General features: G+C 52.7%; 1 protein-coding gene across 1 annotated transcript in view; it reads left to right on the forward strand.

Annotated features, from left to right (window-relative positions):
* CMIP (c-Maf inducing protein) overlaps positions 1-15,155 on the forward strand; it is a 245,072-nt gene that overhangs the window by 193,147 nt on the left and 36,770 nt on the right. The window contains exons 6-10 of the mRNA XM_021716030.1: positions 1,626-1,667; positions 4,329-4,391; positions 6,362-6,442; positions 12,383-12,486; positions 14,704-14,808. Coding sequence (XP_021571705.1) covers positions 1,626-1,667; positions 4,329-4,391; positions 6,362-6,442; positions 12,383-12,486; positions 14,704-14,808 — 395 coding nt within the window. The remainder of the gene's footprint in view (positions 1-1,625; positions 1,668-4,328; positions 4,392-6,361; positions 6,443-12,382; positions 12,487-14,703; positions 14,809-15,155) is intronic.

Below are 15,155 nucleotides of genomic sequence, written 5' to 3' on the forward strand. Positions count from 1 at the left end.
CGGCCAGTGGGACAGTAGGAGGACCCATCACAAGGAGAGAGGTGGCTGAGGTGAGCAAAGAGGGCTCTTCCACAGTGCCTGAGCCATGGTCATGAGGAAAGGCAGAGCCCGGTGCTGTGCATCAGGCTGGAAAATGGCTGATGCTTGATGATAATCTACCATAGAGAGGCTGTGCCAACCCCACTCAGGTCCACCGCAGTAATGAAAGGTCTCAGAATCCGCAAAGCATTCTTGCGTGTGTTCTGGATTCTAGGTACCACGGGTCAGGCCTCACCCAGGGCGGGGGTCTCCCAGGGCACTGTGGAGCCTCGTGTTGCTCAGCCACGGACCTCGTTCCTTGGCCTCCCTCAGCCGCAGGCCGCCAGCTTATGGAACAAGAGCAAGTTCACAGCTCAATAACTTTTTTTGCCTCAGCTGCCATAAACACATTAGACACCGCCATGTATCTTAAACCTGTGCATGTTGGGAGCCAAGGGGCTCTTTCTAGAGCACCAGAACAATTGATCTTGCCAGCCCTGTTCAGACGAGGAGTCCACGAGCCGCAAATGTGGCTCTGTTGGGAAATACAAATTGACACCAGTGAAAACCCATGCCCATCAAGACAGACACACAAAACAACACACCACAAAACGAGCAAGACAGAAAACAGTGGCTGTTTTCAGGTTTTCCCACGACTCCCTGTTTATTGCACGTTCGTGCCCTCCCTCGGCACATTCATCCGGCGGTGCTGCGCTGTGAGCATCCCCCATGCGGAAGTCGAGAATGCTCCAAAATCTGAAGCTCTTTGAGTGCTGATGTGGTGCTCAGAGGAGACGCTCATTGGAGCATTTTGAACTTCAGATTTTTAGATTAGGGATGTTCAACTGATAAGCATAATGCAGATATTCCAAAATTTGAAAAAATTAGGACTCTGAGCCATTTCTGGTCCCAAGCATTTCAAAGAAGGGATATTCTGCCTATATAGTAGGCACCAGTTGTTGAGGAAAATTCCACATTAGGGAGGGGGAGGATAATCCTAAAATTTCAGCCAGTGAAATCCATTCAACCTCAATTTTGTTTTTGCGAGGCAATTGCTAGAATTGGAATTTAGCTAAAACATCCTGAGCCTGCTCTGGGGAATACCAGTGTTCCTTGGGAACCTAGTTTGAGAACCACTTAAATAATACTGTCTCCGTGTTCCTCCTGCAAGACTGCCTGGCACCGGGTTGGAGACTCATAAAAAGTCTGTTTCTTTACGTGTTTATTACCCACCTGCCTGTTGACTTCTAAGCACAATCACCCTAACAAGGGCCAAAGTCTCTCACAGCAGCCTACTGAGGTATTGTTATCAGGATCCCCATTTGTGGAAGCAGAAACTGAGTCTCACTGAGACCCGAATCCCCCGAGGTCTCACAAGGAGTGAACGGGAGCAAGGAGCTGTCTTCCTGCTCCAGGGCCGTGCCTTTCCACTTCTCGACCTGGCCTTTGAGGGTGTGTGATCTGTTCGCTTAAGAAAAAGGGACGCTCCTTGGTCCAAGAGACTGAAGACATTTTGAAACTGTGTGGCTCTTGAAATCCAAACATTCTGTCTTTCTTAATTGTGTTTTCTTTTCTTTTCCTCCTGCTCTCCTTGGCCAATCCTTTAGAACACAAACTTGACTACCCAGGAGCATGAAAACATCATTGTGGTAAGTCCCCCCAGTCTCTCTGTCTCCGCCAGCCCTGCCTCCAGGAGCCCGTGACCCTTTCCCCTGTGTGAAATAAGTCTGGATGTGCTAGCACCTGTCTGTGTGCAGTTTCGTCTTGTCCATCAAGCCAGCCACTCACCCTCCTGCCCTTGCACATTTCAGGGCCCTAATTGATGGGTGAGGGTTATAACTATAAGCCTTAGAGGGTAAGCAAATGTGTCTTAACTGTCTCCTCCTTCCTGAGTCTGCCGTGGGGAGTGGATGGCAGGAGACGGCAGGGGCCATTTGATTTATTCCGAGGCATTGCCCCATTACCCCAGGACATGTCTCCTAATTAATCCACAAATAGAACCCAGATTGAATTCCCTCTGATACATCAAGTGAGATGATATTTTCTGGTACTTGACTACCATGTAAGTGTCTTTGAGGTAAAATATCTAACTGGGTGATTTTAAGCTATGAGACCTGACTCTCACTAGGAAGGGAAAGAAAGAAAATTGCCCCTTGCACCTACTAGGTGCTAAGCACTGTGCTGTGTATTTGAAGACACAGATGACTGAGTCCCTAAGGAGTTCTATTGTAGGAAGACAAATGTGATCACTGCAAGATGAGAGGCATTTAGTGTTGAGAGTAGAGTGATAAACTCCCCTGAGAAAGGAGCCAGAAAGCTTCCTGGAGGCAGTGATGTCTGAGCTGGGTTTTGAAGCATGAATAGGAGTTTGCCGGGTGGCAAAACAGGATTAAGGCATCCCGGAGAGAGGAAATAAAACATGCAAGGACCCAGAGATTTAAAGCAGCAGGGTGTGGTCTGGAAGCTTCAGCACTGCTGGAGCATAAAGCATAAGAAAGTGGGAAGCAAGGTATGGAACTTGAAATGGAAGTGAGAGTCAGAGCCTGTGTGCCCAGGAGAGGACCTGGGGACTCGTCTGCCCAGGAGGTCTCATGGCTGCAGCCTGTCGAACAAGAGCCCCCTCGAGTCACCCTGCCCTTCAGGCTTCTCTGGCTGAACCAGGGCTTTGGGGCCCACTCTCTCAACCCTGGAGAGCCCAGCTGGGTGCTGTGTCCACGAAAAGGGGTGAGCCTCAGGCCTTCTGCTGCGGACAGTAAAGGCAGCAGCTTCTGCCTCTGCGCCCAGCTTCGGTGTCTGGCACATCATAGGTGCTCAGTGGGCATTTGCTTAATACAGGAGTCAACGCCAAGCTCCAGCCTGACCACCCAATTGCCTTCTCTCGCCAGAGCAGGAGGACAGGTCATCCTGGGCACCGCAGTCATCTGCCACCACCCTTTGCTGGCTTAATCGTAATTAATCCATGCATCTAACAAACATTTGTAGAGCATGTGAGTACAAGTACATGCCGGACACCAGCTCTGTCCCACAGATAGAGAGTGCAACAGGACATGAGCACTGCCGTTGCGGGTTGACTGTGTTGGGAGACCCTTTGGTCAACAGATAATCGGAAGACAGCATGGCTGAGGGCTGAGGTTTGTTCTGGGTGTTAGGAGAGCCCAGAGGGTGGCACTGAACCTTCTCTGTCAGGGAGGCTGCTGGGAAAATGATGACGGAGGACTTTCAGGAGGAGGCAACCAAGCTGAGTCTTAAAAGTTAGCCAGGAGGATGTCAGGCAAATGGCACAAGTCGGGAAAGGCAGTCCAGGCAGGGGGACAAGCATGTGCCAAGGCAGAGTGGGAAGACTCTGGCCGGTGCAGTTCCAGGGGGAACGCGAGTGCCTGGGAAGGAGAGGGCACTGTCCTCGCCTGAGGGCAGCACCTGTGGGTCCCACCGAGCACCCGGAGGCCCCCGCAGGCGGGCGAGGACTTTGCATTCAGGGCAAGCCTGGGAAAGAGGTTTGATCCGAGAAGTCCTGATTGCATTTTTCCAGCTAAAGTGGCTGTGCTGACCCTTCGCTGGGTAGGGTTGGCTCCCCCTCAGCAGGGCCTGAGAACCGGGAGGAATTTGACCTCGGGGTCTGACCCCATCCTCCATTTCACGGCCTCTCTTTCAGCATTCTTTATTACGCTGTTGTTACTGTTATGACGTCTTCTGGAACCTTCTTTCATTCCAGCGGTTGTGTTCTCCCATTTGCCTGCTGGCAAATCATCTTTTCCTCGTGGTGCTGGTATCGTTTTTTTGTGCATAACTTGAGTTGATTTTAGTCACCCCGCTGGCCAGGCAATGGTGTGGTGGTGACAGCTGGGATGTCGCTGGACGAGCCTGGACCGAGAGCCTAAACCCCAGCTGTGGTCCTGCTCGCTGTGGGGTCACCAGTATGGTGATAAAGGATGTGGGCTCAAGTTCAGGGCTGAGTCCAGACCCAGACCCACACATACTGGCTGTGACCTTGGAGGTCAACAGAAGAACTTTTAATCGTCTTTAAAATATTATTAATTTCACAAGTATTTTGTGCATATAATTTGATTGTGGATAAAAGGTTTCGCCCCATGCCAGCACCCTAATCAGAGACATCCCCTGTTTTCGATGGTGAAAACCCACACACACAGCCATGTTTGGGGTTGTATTTTTTGTTTTGAACGTCATGATGGGATGCTGGATGTGTTGTTCTGCGTTTATTTTTTTCACATGATGGTGTGTCTCGGAAGTTCTTCTAAGTCTCTCACATGTGTCTGCCCCAGGGTTTCTGATATGTGTTCATTGTGTTTCAGGCAATTGCTCCTTTGCTGGAAAACAACCATCCACCACCAGATCTCTGTGAATTCTTTTGCAAGGTAGGCATTGCGGAAGTGGGCGGTGCTTGCAGGAGGCATCTGCCCATGTGCTGCTCTCTGGGGGTGGGGTTTGCACAAAAAGCTGAAAACTCAGGCCCCACCGACAGGGTCAGGGTCCCAGACACAGGGAGCGGGCACATGGGTGCCCATTCTGAGTGAGGGCTGCAGCCCCCTTCCTGCCTGCAGGGGATGGGTAAGATCCAGGGTCCTGAGCCAGGGGTCAAGGAGGAGCATCTGCCTGTCCCTTGGAATAGCTTCCAGGCTGTCTTGGGAGACAGTTGGTGGCAGAGTTTCTGAGCTCCTTACGTCAGAGCTGGGTTATTATTAGCCCGGGCTCCTCCAAGCACCGGCTGGCCCAGGTGGGGCACGGCTGCAGGGCTTTCCCTGAGCAGGAAGCAGCAGGATACCCCCGGTTAGATCAGAGGAGCCTCAGAGCAGGGCATGGCTCCCAGGGACCTGGCACCAGCCTCACGGTGGGATTCACGTGGACACGCCCAGAGCATGCTGGGGTTAGGCACTTGTCATTCCGAGAGTACATCTCAGCGACTCAGGAGGAGCCCAACCAGGGCACACACCTTCACTGTGTGGTTTTTATGTAATAATTTAATGCCCCCAGAAAGACACACAGCCTAGGTCTGTGCCCCTCACGCTCCCCTGTCTTAATCCTGCGACGCACTCCACTTACCTCCGTTCCCTCCCAGCACCTGGTACCTGCCTCCCTCCATGGTCACTTGCTGCCCTTTGGGTAGGGGCGGGCTGTGTCCACCAGTGAGGCCAGCTTGTGGGATGGAAAAGCTGGGAGGAGAGGGGACTGTGGTACACTTGACCACCCCCCAAGTGCCCCCCTACCCAGGGAGTCCTCTGTGTGTGTGTCAGGGGACAGGAGCTTTGAAAGGGAGACCGGATAGTGTTGTTCTCTTGGGCCTTGCCTCTCCACCAGGATTCCTTTTCCAGTGGCCAACACACCTGCTGGCCTAAAGTACCCAGGGTGCATTTCAGGGTCCTCCGTTTCACGCCCCACCCTGATCCTTAACACAGGCATGTGCAGTGTATGCCCTCTGGTTCAGGGAGTGAGCACCCATAGGTATGTGCATGCATGGCATGTGTGCACCCAGCCCTCCGGCTTCTCGAGGCATACAAGCAGCCCTCTGTGTCCCCAGGACTCACCGTGTCATACACCCAGCAGAGACTCACCGTGTCATACTCCCTTTCTCGGAGTTTGGGCTCCTGGGAGAATGGCCAGCTGTCCCCCTGCCTGTCATAGCGGGTCACCTCCTTTCTCCATAGTCTCCAGTTTAGGCCGGGCACAGGGGCTCACACCTGTCATCCCAGCACTTTGGGAGGCTAAGGTGAGAGGATCACTCAAACCAGGAGTTCAAGACCCAGCCTGGGCAACATAGTAAGACCTTGGCTCTACAAAAAATAAAAAAACTAGCTGGGTGTGGTGGTACCTGCCTGTCATCCCAGCCAAGGATCAATGACTCAGAAGGCTAGGGCAGGATCACCAGGAGGCCGAGGCTGCAATGAGCCGCTGGTGCGCTTGACGCCTTCACCCCACCCGAACACTGCACTCCAGCCTGGGCGACAGAGTGAGATCCTGACTCTCTCTCTCTATATATATATATATATTTTTTTTTTTTCTGTCCAATTTAATCTAAATCTGCCTCATGTCCTCCTCTCAAGCTTACAATTTCTCCCAAATCTTATGTTTTCCAACTTTCGTTATAGAACAATGGACCTTGAGATTCAAAGCGTATCTTACCTAAGGGTTCCTGGTAGAACGATTTGATAAAGGGTGAAGTAGAAGGAGCTGCCCTTTCTGACCCCCCTGCTTGACCCCATGTGGGGGCTGCCTGCCTTTTGGAGGGAGGAGGGATCGCAGCTGTCGTGTCCCCAGCCCTGCTGGCAGCCAGAAGCCGTGGCCAGGACATCCATGGGCCCGTGGTGACCATGCCCCCCTCTCTCCACAGCACTGCAGAGAGCGGCCCCGGTCCATGGTGGTCATCGAGGTCTTCACCCCTGTGGTCCAGAGAATCCTCAAGCATAACATGGTGAGTCTCCCCGACACCCAGACCACATACCCCAGGAGGTGGACCGAGGATCCCTGCCCCGCCTCGCCTCTTGGGTTCACACAGACTGGGCAGCAGAGTTGGCCCAGCCAGACAGCCAGGAGGGGAGCAGGGGTGGGGATTCTGGTCAGGGGCTTTAGGGGCTTTGAGCAGCCTGTCCTCCTTTTCCATGAAAGCAACAGGAAGCCTCTTCACAATGCATAAGAACAAAAATCCTGTGGCTGGGGAGGAGAGATCAGTTTCCCAGGCAGAAGAGTCCCAACTCTCGCCTGCAGATACCCCTCCCTTGAGGACGGGGGACACGGCTCCTCATGTCCAGATAGTGGCCGTGCTCAGTGACGTCCTTCCAGAGGGCACAGGGTTGGGGGAGCCCTGCAGCGGAGACACCCGAAAGACGCGACTCACCAGGTAATCAGACTGGTGTGATGGTAGACACACTTGGAAGGATGTGATAAAAATGGGGTCTTCCTCCCAGGAGACCATAACCCCAGTCTAATCATGAGGAAAACATCCGACAAATCCCGAGGGAAGGATAGTTTACAAGCTATCTGACTGGTCCTCCTTCACACGGTCAAGGTAATCAAAAACAAGGCCTGTCTGAGAACCATCACAGCCCAGAGGAGCCTAGGGAGACAAGAAGAGTCAATGTCACGTGGGATCCTGAAGGGGATCCCACACAGGAAAGGAATATTAGGGGATAACTGAGTACTTCTGAATAAGGGATGGCTTTTAGTTAATTTTTTTTTAATTGGAGTCTCACTCCGCCGCCTAGGCTGGAGTGCAGCGGCATGCTCACGGCCACCCCAGCATTGACCTGCTGGGCTCAGGTGATCCTTCCTCTCAGCCTTCCAAGTAGCCGAAACTATAGGTATATACCACCACGTCCAGCTAATTTTTTTTTAATTGTAGAGATGAGGCCTCGTCAAGTTGCCCAGACTGTTCTCGAATTCCTGGGCCAGGCAATCCCCTCACCTCTACCTTCCAAAGTGCTGTGATCACACGCTTAAGCCACCATGCCCAACCTAGTTAATTTTTAAAAATGCAAAGGCGGAAGTTAATTGCTCACTCACAGCAGACTGGGCACTTGTAATCTGCACGGCCCCTATGTATTTGCTCGTCATGTAAATGCCGGCAGCAAAATCATCATTTTTCTCGATAAGACACATGGGGAACCTGGGGCTTAGCAAGGTCCACTAGGTGGCCACAGGGGCACACTAGAAATAAAAATAACTGGCATCTATCACAAATATTTCCTGGATGTCTTCTTCTTGGAGCCAGAGAGTCTGGCGCTCTTTAAGTGCAGTATGTCACTAACATGAGTCCTCACGCCAGCCCTGCTGTCATGTCCCATACAGAGGAGTGTGGGACCCAGAAGGCCTGGACAGTCTACACAGGGTCTCATGAGCCGCTCTGTGTGCTCCTGAGAGCGTCTAGGGAGCAGGCAGCCTGAGGCCAGGGCCTGTTCTCACCTACCGGTTGTCCTGAGCCAGCTACTGACTTGGACATGTAGAAACAACTCTGAAAGAGGCTAACCTGTAAGCCATTTCATTTAGGACATAGTGTTCCTGTCTCCACACCATGTCCCTAAAGAATACTGTATCACCTCCACCCCCCTCCCCAATCAGGAAAGGAAGTGTGAGACACTGCACTCCTCTCCCCTCCCGTGCTCATGGCAGACCTCATTAATCAATCACAGCACTCTTCCTGAAGAACCAGAGGTAGCATTCCAAGCCACCATGCCGACTGGGTCCTGTGGGTACCATGGTGAATTCTGTATACCATTCTCTACCCTACGCAGTCACCAGCCATATTTGGAATTATTACTGATTTCTGAGATCGTCCTTGATTTGGGGTAAATTCATTTCTTGATTTCAGAGCATGTGGGCTGGGGACACCCGTACAGTTCTTTCTCCAGGACAAAGAAGCTCCTCTCGGGGTGGGGGGGGAATTTTTGCCCTAATTTGAGCTCTTTGTTTCAAGGAGGGATGTTTTCTGGCCTTGGCCAGCTGGAAGGAAAGGGTCTCTGCTTGTTAACTTTAAAATCACTGTGTGTGTAGTGAGTGGGCAGGGCCATGCCCTTCTGGAGTTCAGAGCAAAGGTTCTGGAGTCTTTCTTGCCAAGGATCTTAACATGTCCATGACAGAGCTACACGCCCAGGACATACTTGGGGCGGGGGCAGGGAGTGCCTCTTCAGGCACATAAACATGTTTGCATATTCCATGGGAGTCAATCAACTGTTTCATGAGGGTTCTTTGGGGCCTTCTGACTTCAAAAGGGAAAAGTGCCAAAATTCAGAGTCTCTAAGGCTTCTCACACAGCGTCTCCCTGTATTTGGTTGGCTTTATGGGCTGACCATGTAATAACTTTCTGCATGAAAATCAGAACAGCGCCAGAGCACACTCAGAGTTTATAGTGTCTGTGGTGGTCTGGCAGAGCCCAGGGCCTCCTAGCCGTGAATCCTCACTTCACTGTGGACGAACACCCTCTAAATGATCCTAGGTGTCCAGGATGCCATAAAGCATCAGGATCCCACGTTGCTCTTGGCGTCTACTAATTGCGTGCCATGAGCAGTGTTGGAAAGAGCTGCAGGCAGGACCGAGGAGGATTAGTGCCTCTCGAGGAAGAGCAGGCTGTATTAAGCAGTGACTGTGGCTGTGCCAGGCGCGCGGAGACGTGAGTCCTAATGGCGCAGGCAGCAGGCATGAAGGGCTTTGACATTCATTCATTTAACACTCTCTGATGCCTTGTGATTGGCTGGGGCTCGGGTACACCCGTTAGGAGCTGGGGCTGTTGGCAGGTGTGTGTGTGTGAGAGACTCACGTCACTGGCTAGTGAGCATACCTATCCTAGCCTGCTGCCTGCTGGGTGCCTGTGGGGATGGCATGAACAGTAACTTCTCACCCCAAGTGCAGTGTTTCTCATAAAGAGGCTCTTGGGCATTTGGGAACGGGGGCAGTCATCTGCCACGGTGGTGTCCTGGAATTTGGAGGCTTCCCCTATTCCAAGTGCATCTCTTGCAAATCTATCGTGTGTCCCATTTCATGAATGAGCAAGCTGAAGCTTAGAGAGCCTCAGAGAGTGTTCCTCGCTAGACAGAAATAAAAACTAGACACAAAAGGAAGCATTTCTTTAGTGTGTTCCCTGAGATTCAAGAATGACCGTTTATCTCAGTACCCACATGCCACTCATTGGAGCATTCTTATTGTGACAAAGAAGGCAAGAAGATGTGGCCATGGTCCCTAATGGACCACTGCATAATCTGACCTTCAACTTTACAAGGGAGCATATTTGACTCTTCCAAAGAGGCAAAATCTCCTTCATCCACAAGTTAAAAGGCCGCCAGACCCTTCTGTAAATGTTTATTTCCAAAGAAATGACCTTGACTACTCAGAAATCTAATAGCAAAGACAACAATGGTTTTTTTTTGTTTTGTTTTGTTTTAATTTGGAGTCTCTGTTGCCCAGGCCGCTCCCGGCCACCGCAGCCTCAAACTGCTGGGCTCCGGCGATCTTTCCGCCTCAACCTTCCAAGTAGCTGGAATTACAGGTGCGCGCTACCACGCCCCGCTAATTTTTTGATTTATTGTAGAGATGAGGTCTCACCAAGTTGCCCAGGCGGGTCTCGAACCCGCGGGCTCAGGCAGTCCACTCACCTCAGCCTCCCAAAGTGCGGGATTACAGGCTGAGTCACTGAGCCCGGCTAGCAATGGTTATTTTTAACAGGGCTCCATTGAAGCTGTTTTCATAGAATCATGAACCCGAGAGGTGGAAGGGGCTGGAGGTGGTTCTTCCAACCCTCTTTCCACAGTGGGATAGTAAGGCCCAGAGGGGGCTGTGGCAGCCCAAGGCCACACAGCTGTCCTGACCCCCTTGCCAGGAGACTGGGGACTCCGGGCATCTTCAATCTGAGAGCAAGATAAGGCTACCTCTCAGTCTTATCACACAGGGGCCTCATGTTCAAGCTCAGTGCTGTGTGTGCATGTACACATATACTTTCCTCTGAATGCTCCCTGTGGGCTCTGCTGCCCTCTGTGACGGGACAATCTCAGTAGGCAGAATGTAAGCGAATACCCCCTACCGACTCCAAGGACCCTGAATCAGCCCCTGGACCCCAGGTGCCCCAGGTGAAGAAGCCAGGGGGCTCTGGAAGCTCCCTCTTATGAGCTGGTGGGAGGGGCATGGTAGGAACAGAGCCCGCTCAGAGCTTCCACGCAGCCATGGTATCAGTTAGACTGAGGGGGCATCTCCTCTGGTCCCATGGCAGAGGTGAGAGTCCTGATCAGCCTGCATGTTCTAATGGGTACCCTGGAGGTGGGTGCAGAAGGATGGCTTTGGAGACCTCGGGCTCCCCTGTTGTCTTGCTGGTCAACCACATCACTGTTCCAGAGAGAGCTGGGGCTGGCCCCTGCTGCACTCCACCCTCCAGCTGATCAGACACAGCATGTGGGTCTGAAGTCCCTCAAACGAAGCCCCACGCCCGACCCTCGCCACGCCCGCCCAACCCTCGCCGTGACTGCAGGGATGAGTGCAAGTGGGGGGATATACAGGCCCCTTCCTGAGCCCCCAGCCATGGTGAGGAGGGCTCTGGGTGCTCCCCCTACCTCAGTTGGGTTCACTGTGCCCACCCTGCTGATGCGATGCCTGTGGGTGCTGCTAGGACGGTGTCTCCAGCTACGTCGTGCTGGAGCAGGCGGGTCCCTTGGTCCTTAGTCCACCCCTTCACTAAGCTGCAGTGCAGTGGGCCCTGTGGCCATTAGGAGGGCGGAGAGGGGCCGGGAACCCACCTTGTCCTGGCATTGCGTGGACTGTTTGGCAGCGGCTTCCCCAAGCACTGTCAGATGATGCAGGTCACATGCCAGCCCCCTGCCCTGCAAGTCACCAGGGCTCAGCGCATGCCCGGCCTTCATTACACACACACACACACCCCCTCCCACACACCATGTCTCACACATACAGACACGCCCCCTCCCACATGCCACATCTTACACACACACACACACACACGCACACACAACCCCTCCTCCCCACACCACGTCTCTCGCGCGTCCCTCTCTTGTGCAGCCAGCCTTTCTTGTCTCATTCACCCTCTGTTTCGTGTCCCATGTGCCTTTGAGGGTGGCTTTTCCTCCAGCCTGGAGCACGTGGTCCACAACCGCTAGGAAGTTCCGTTCTGGAGCCTGGGGCACAGCCATGCAGGAGGAAACCCCTGGGGGTCTGCCCTGAGCACCATCCTGCCCCGGGACTGCGTGTGGCTCACAGACTGGCCTCCCACCGGCCATGTCTTCACTCAGGAGACAGAGCAGGTGTCTCTTCACGAAGACCACAGCTTGGGGATACTGGAAGCCACATTTGTCCAGCAACTTCCTTTGCCCCATCTACACACCCAGGAGGTCCCAAAGCCCCCCTCCAAATCGATGACCCCAAATCGAGGACCCCATATCGAGTCACCTGTACTGGGCTGAGCAGCCTAAGTTAATATAGCTCACAGAAAGCAGGGTCCCAGAAACTGTCAGGTGGCTGCCTAAGAAGAGTTTCCAGCTTCCCCCAAGCTCATCAGGGGCCAGCTGGATGTCTGCGGCCCCTCATGGTCACGTGGAAGAGACTCAGGCCTGGCTGTTTTCCAGGCGTGTCTGTGGCACACTGGCCCTCGCCCTCCCAAAGGAGCACGTGGGGGCTGTCTTGGGGGCTGGCCATGGGCCTCCTGTGCTGAGACATTTCCTGATCACCAAGGGCAGCCGTTAGGGGTGTGAGCATGGGTGTGACGGTGCCATTTCCTTGCAGTGAAAGGTGCACATGCCTTCGAGATGGTTGGTGTCTCCCACTGTCTTCTGTGCTGACTGCCCAGGCAGAGCCTGGTCGCACCATCCTTCCGGGGTCCCAGTTGCCGGACATCCCCCAACTTCTGCCCTCTGTCTCCCTGCAGGACTTCGGGAAGTGCCCACGACTGAGGCTGTTTACTCAGGAGTACATCCTTGCCTTGAACGAGCTCAACGCGGGGATGGAAGTAGTGAAGAAGTTCATTCAGAGGTGAGTCCCAGCACGGACCCCTCCCCTCCTGGCCCCCGAGCCCTCTTTCCTATCCATCCCAGCACCCTCGCCCCTTGATGCCCAGGGAAGGGGCATCGGTAGTGTTCCAAGGCCTGCATGTCTCCTCTCCACAAGGCTCCATATCCTTCCAGCCATGTGTGATCCGAGCCACTCACTTGCCGTGTGATATTGAGCCAGTGACTGCATCTCTCTGATCCTGTTTCCTCAGGGGTCTGTTATGCAACAAAATGAGGGCTGAATAGACCAGGAAGCCCCACACACTGCATCGCCACTCAGGCAGTAGCCATGGGCCTAAAAGTGTTAGTGTTCCCACAGGTCCCACAACCCTCGGGCTGTGGTGCTGGGTGTTTAGGAAAGGACTTCCCCCAGCGGTCCCAGAATGCTGTCATCAGGGACTTGAACTTCATAAACTTGACCCAGAGGAGGCCAGATAGTCTTGCTCTTCCTTCTGGTGTTTGGGGTTGGTTGGGTTTTGTTTTTTTATTTTTAATTTTTCTCTGTGCTTCTGTGTCCTTGTCTGTACCACAGGACCCTAGAGTCCTCTTCAGTCAGCATGATGATCCAGTGAGCCGATAGCCGTGAATGCTGAGACCATGCAGAAGTCTAATGTCAAGTTGCACGGTCACTGCTATGGCTCGTTCCTTTTTTCTTTTTTTTAAGAAAATCCACATAACTAGTCCAAGCTGGTTCCGAAACTACTTATCTCCTAAACATGCCCACCTGGAACTCTCAAAGCCTTTCCAAACCAAATGCTCTTCTGCCAGAGCCCTGGTGACTCCAGGTTCCCTTTAAGGCAAGGGTCCCCAATCCCTGGACCACAGACTAGTACCAGTGCATGGCCTATTAGGAACTGGGCCACACAGCAGGAGGTGAATGGCGGGCAAGTACACGAAGTTTCATCTGTATTTATAGCTGCTCCTCATCGCCCGCATTACTGCCTGAGCTCTGCCTCCTGTCAGATCAGCACGGCATTAGATTCTCACAGGAGCGCAAACCCTATTATTTGTGAGGGATCTAGGATGCATGCTCCTTGTGAGAATCGAATGTCGGATGATCTGAGATAGAGCTGAGGTGGTGAAGCTAGCCCTGGGGAGCAGCTGCAAATATAGACTAACGTTAGCAGTGAGATTTGACTGCACAGAGACCATCATAAAGCAATTGCTTGCAGACTCATATCAAAGCCCAATCAGTGAGTGACAAGTGAACCGAGGTATACTTCAGTTGTATAGCTGCATCTGGTGGCAGGCTTTATGTCAGAATATAGTCCACATGTGGCACACTCATTATTTTATTTACCACTTCTGCCCACGCCTCTCTTTTTTATGATGAGTTAATTATTTCATTATATATTACAGTGTAATAATAACAGTAACAAAGTGCACAGTAAATGTTATGTGCTTGAATCATTCCAAAACCATCCCCCCCACCCTAATTCATGGAAAAATTGTCTTCCACCCCTCTGGTCCCTAATACAAAAAGGTTGGGACCACTGCTTTAGGTTTTAAGGTTGGGTGCCCAGCTATGGTCTGTGGAATCTTTTCAGTTAGATCTTTCTCAGTGACAGCCACCACAATGACAATTTCCAGAAACATTACAGGTATTATCCTCAGGCCCACACTTAGCCCATTTTACAGACAAGAAAACTGTGGCATAGATATAGCTATGACAAATAATGATTACTGGCGTTTATTGAGGACTTAGTGACTGTCCCAGACCTCGTGCTAAGCTAAGATGACCATAGTCGTTTCTTCTACAACAGGACACTTTAGAGTAAAACAGGGTGTCGTAAATACTTCTTCCAAACTACCTTGTATAAACATGACTGGCCACCATTCTAGTTCTCTCTGTGAATTAGAAAATTTGGTCCTCACTGTAGTCCCCTGAAGGGGAGCTGGTACCCTGATTTTCTGGTCAAGGAGACTGAGGAAAGAGAGTTTAGGAGCTTGCTAAGGCCACTGAGCAGGATTTGAACCCAGGCACCCTGGGTCTGGTATCCAGGCCTGGAGCTTTGCTCTCGGCTGCCTGCACACGGCACAGCCAGGACCCAAATTCTGGTGTCACACACAATGGCTCTTAAAGTCGCCTGAGCCCCTCAAAGTCCTCCAAGCCCCAGGCCTGAGCATCACCCCACCTCCACCTCCTCCATCCAAGGGTCCTGCCCCTGCAGACCTCTCACTGGCCTCTGCTCTGTTCCAGCATGCATGGTCCCACAGGGCACTGCCCCCACCCCCGGGTCCTGCCCAACCTGGTGGCTGTGTGCCTGGCTGCCATCTACTCCTGCTACGAAGAGTTCATCAACAGGTCAGTTTCTGCCACCCAGAGGACTTGGGTGGGGCATGCTGTCATCCCCACTGTGGGCACAGGCACCTGGCACCAACTGGGACTGGGTGGAGGGGCTTCTACCAGGCAGACCTCCCAGGGAGTGACCAAATCCCCTCGGCCTGGGACCCACAGAATGCTGCTGAGAAGGTAGACACTGAATGAACATGGCAACTGCAGGCCGTTCTGTCACTTGGCTTTGGGGACTTAGTGAAGATTTCTCACCACCAGGCTTGTGGGACACTTTGCGGGGCGGGAAGTCCTGTGTGTGGGTATGCAAATGTGTGTGCAAAAAGTACATGCCTGTGAGTGTGTGCGTGCTGGTGGCT

The sequence above is a fragment of the Carlito syrichta genome, unplaced genomic scaffold, assembly GCF_000164805.1.
Source record: "Carlito syrichta isolate Samal-C Ts95f unplaced genomic scaffold, Tarsius_syrichta-2.0.1 Scaffold308119, whole genome shotgun sequence".
NCBI lineage: Eukaryota > Metazoa > Chordata > Mammalia > Primates > Tarsiidae > Carlito > Carlito syrichta.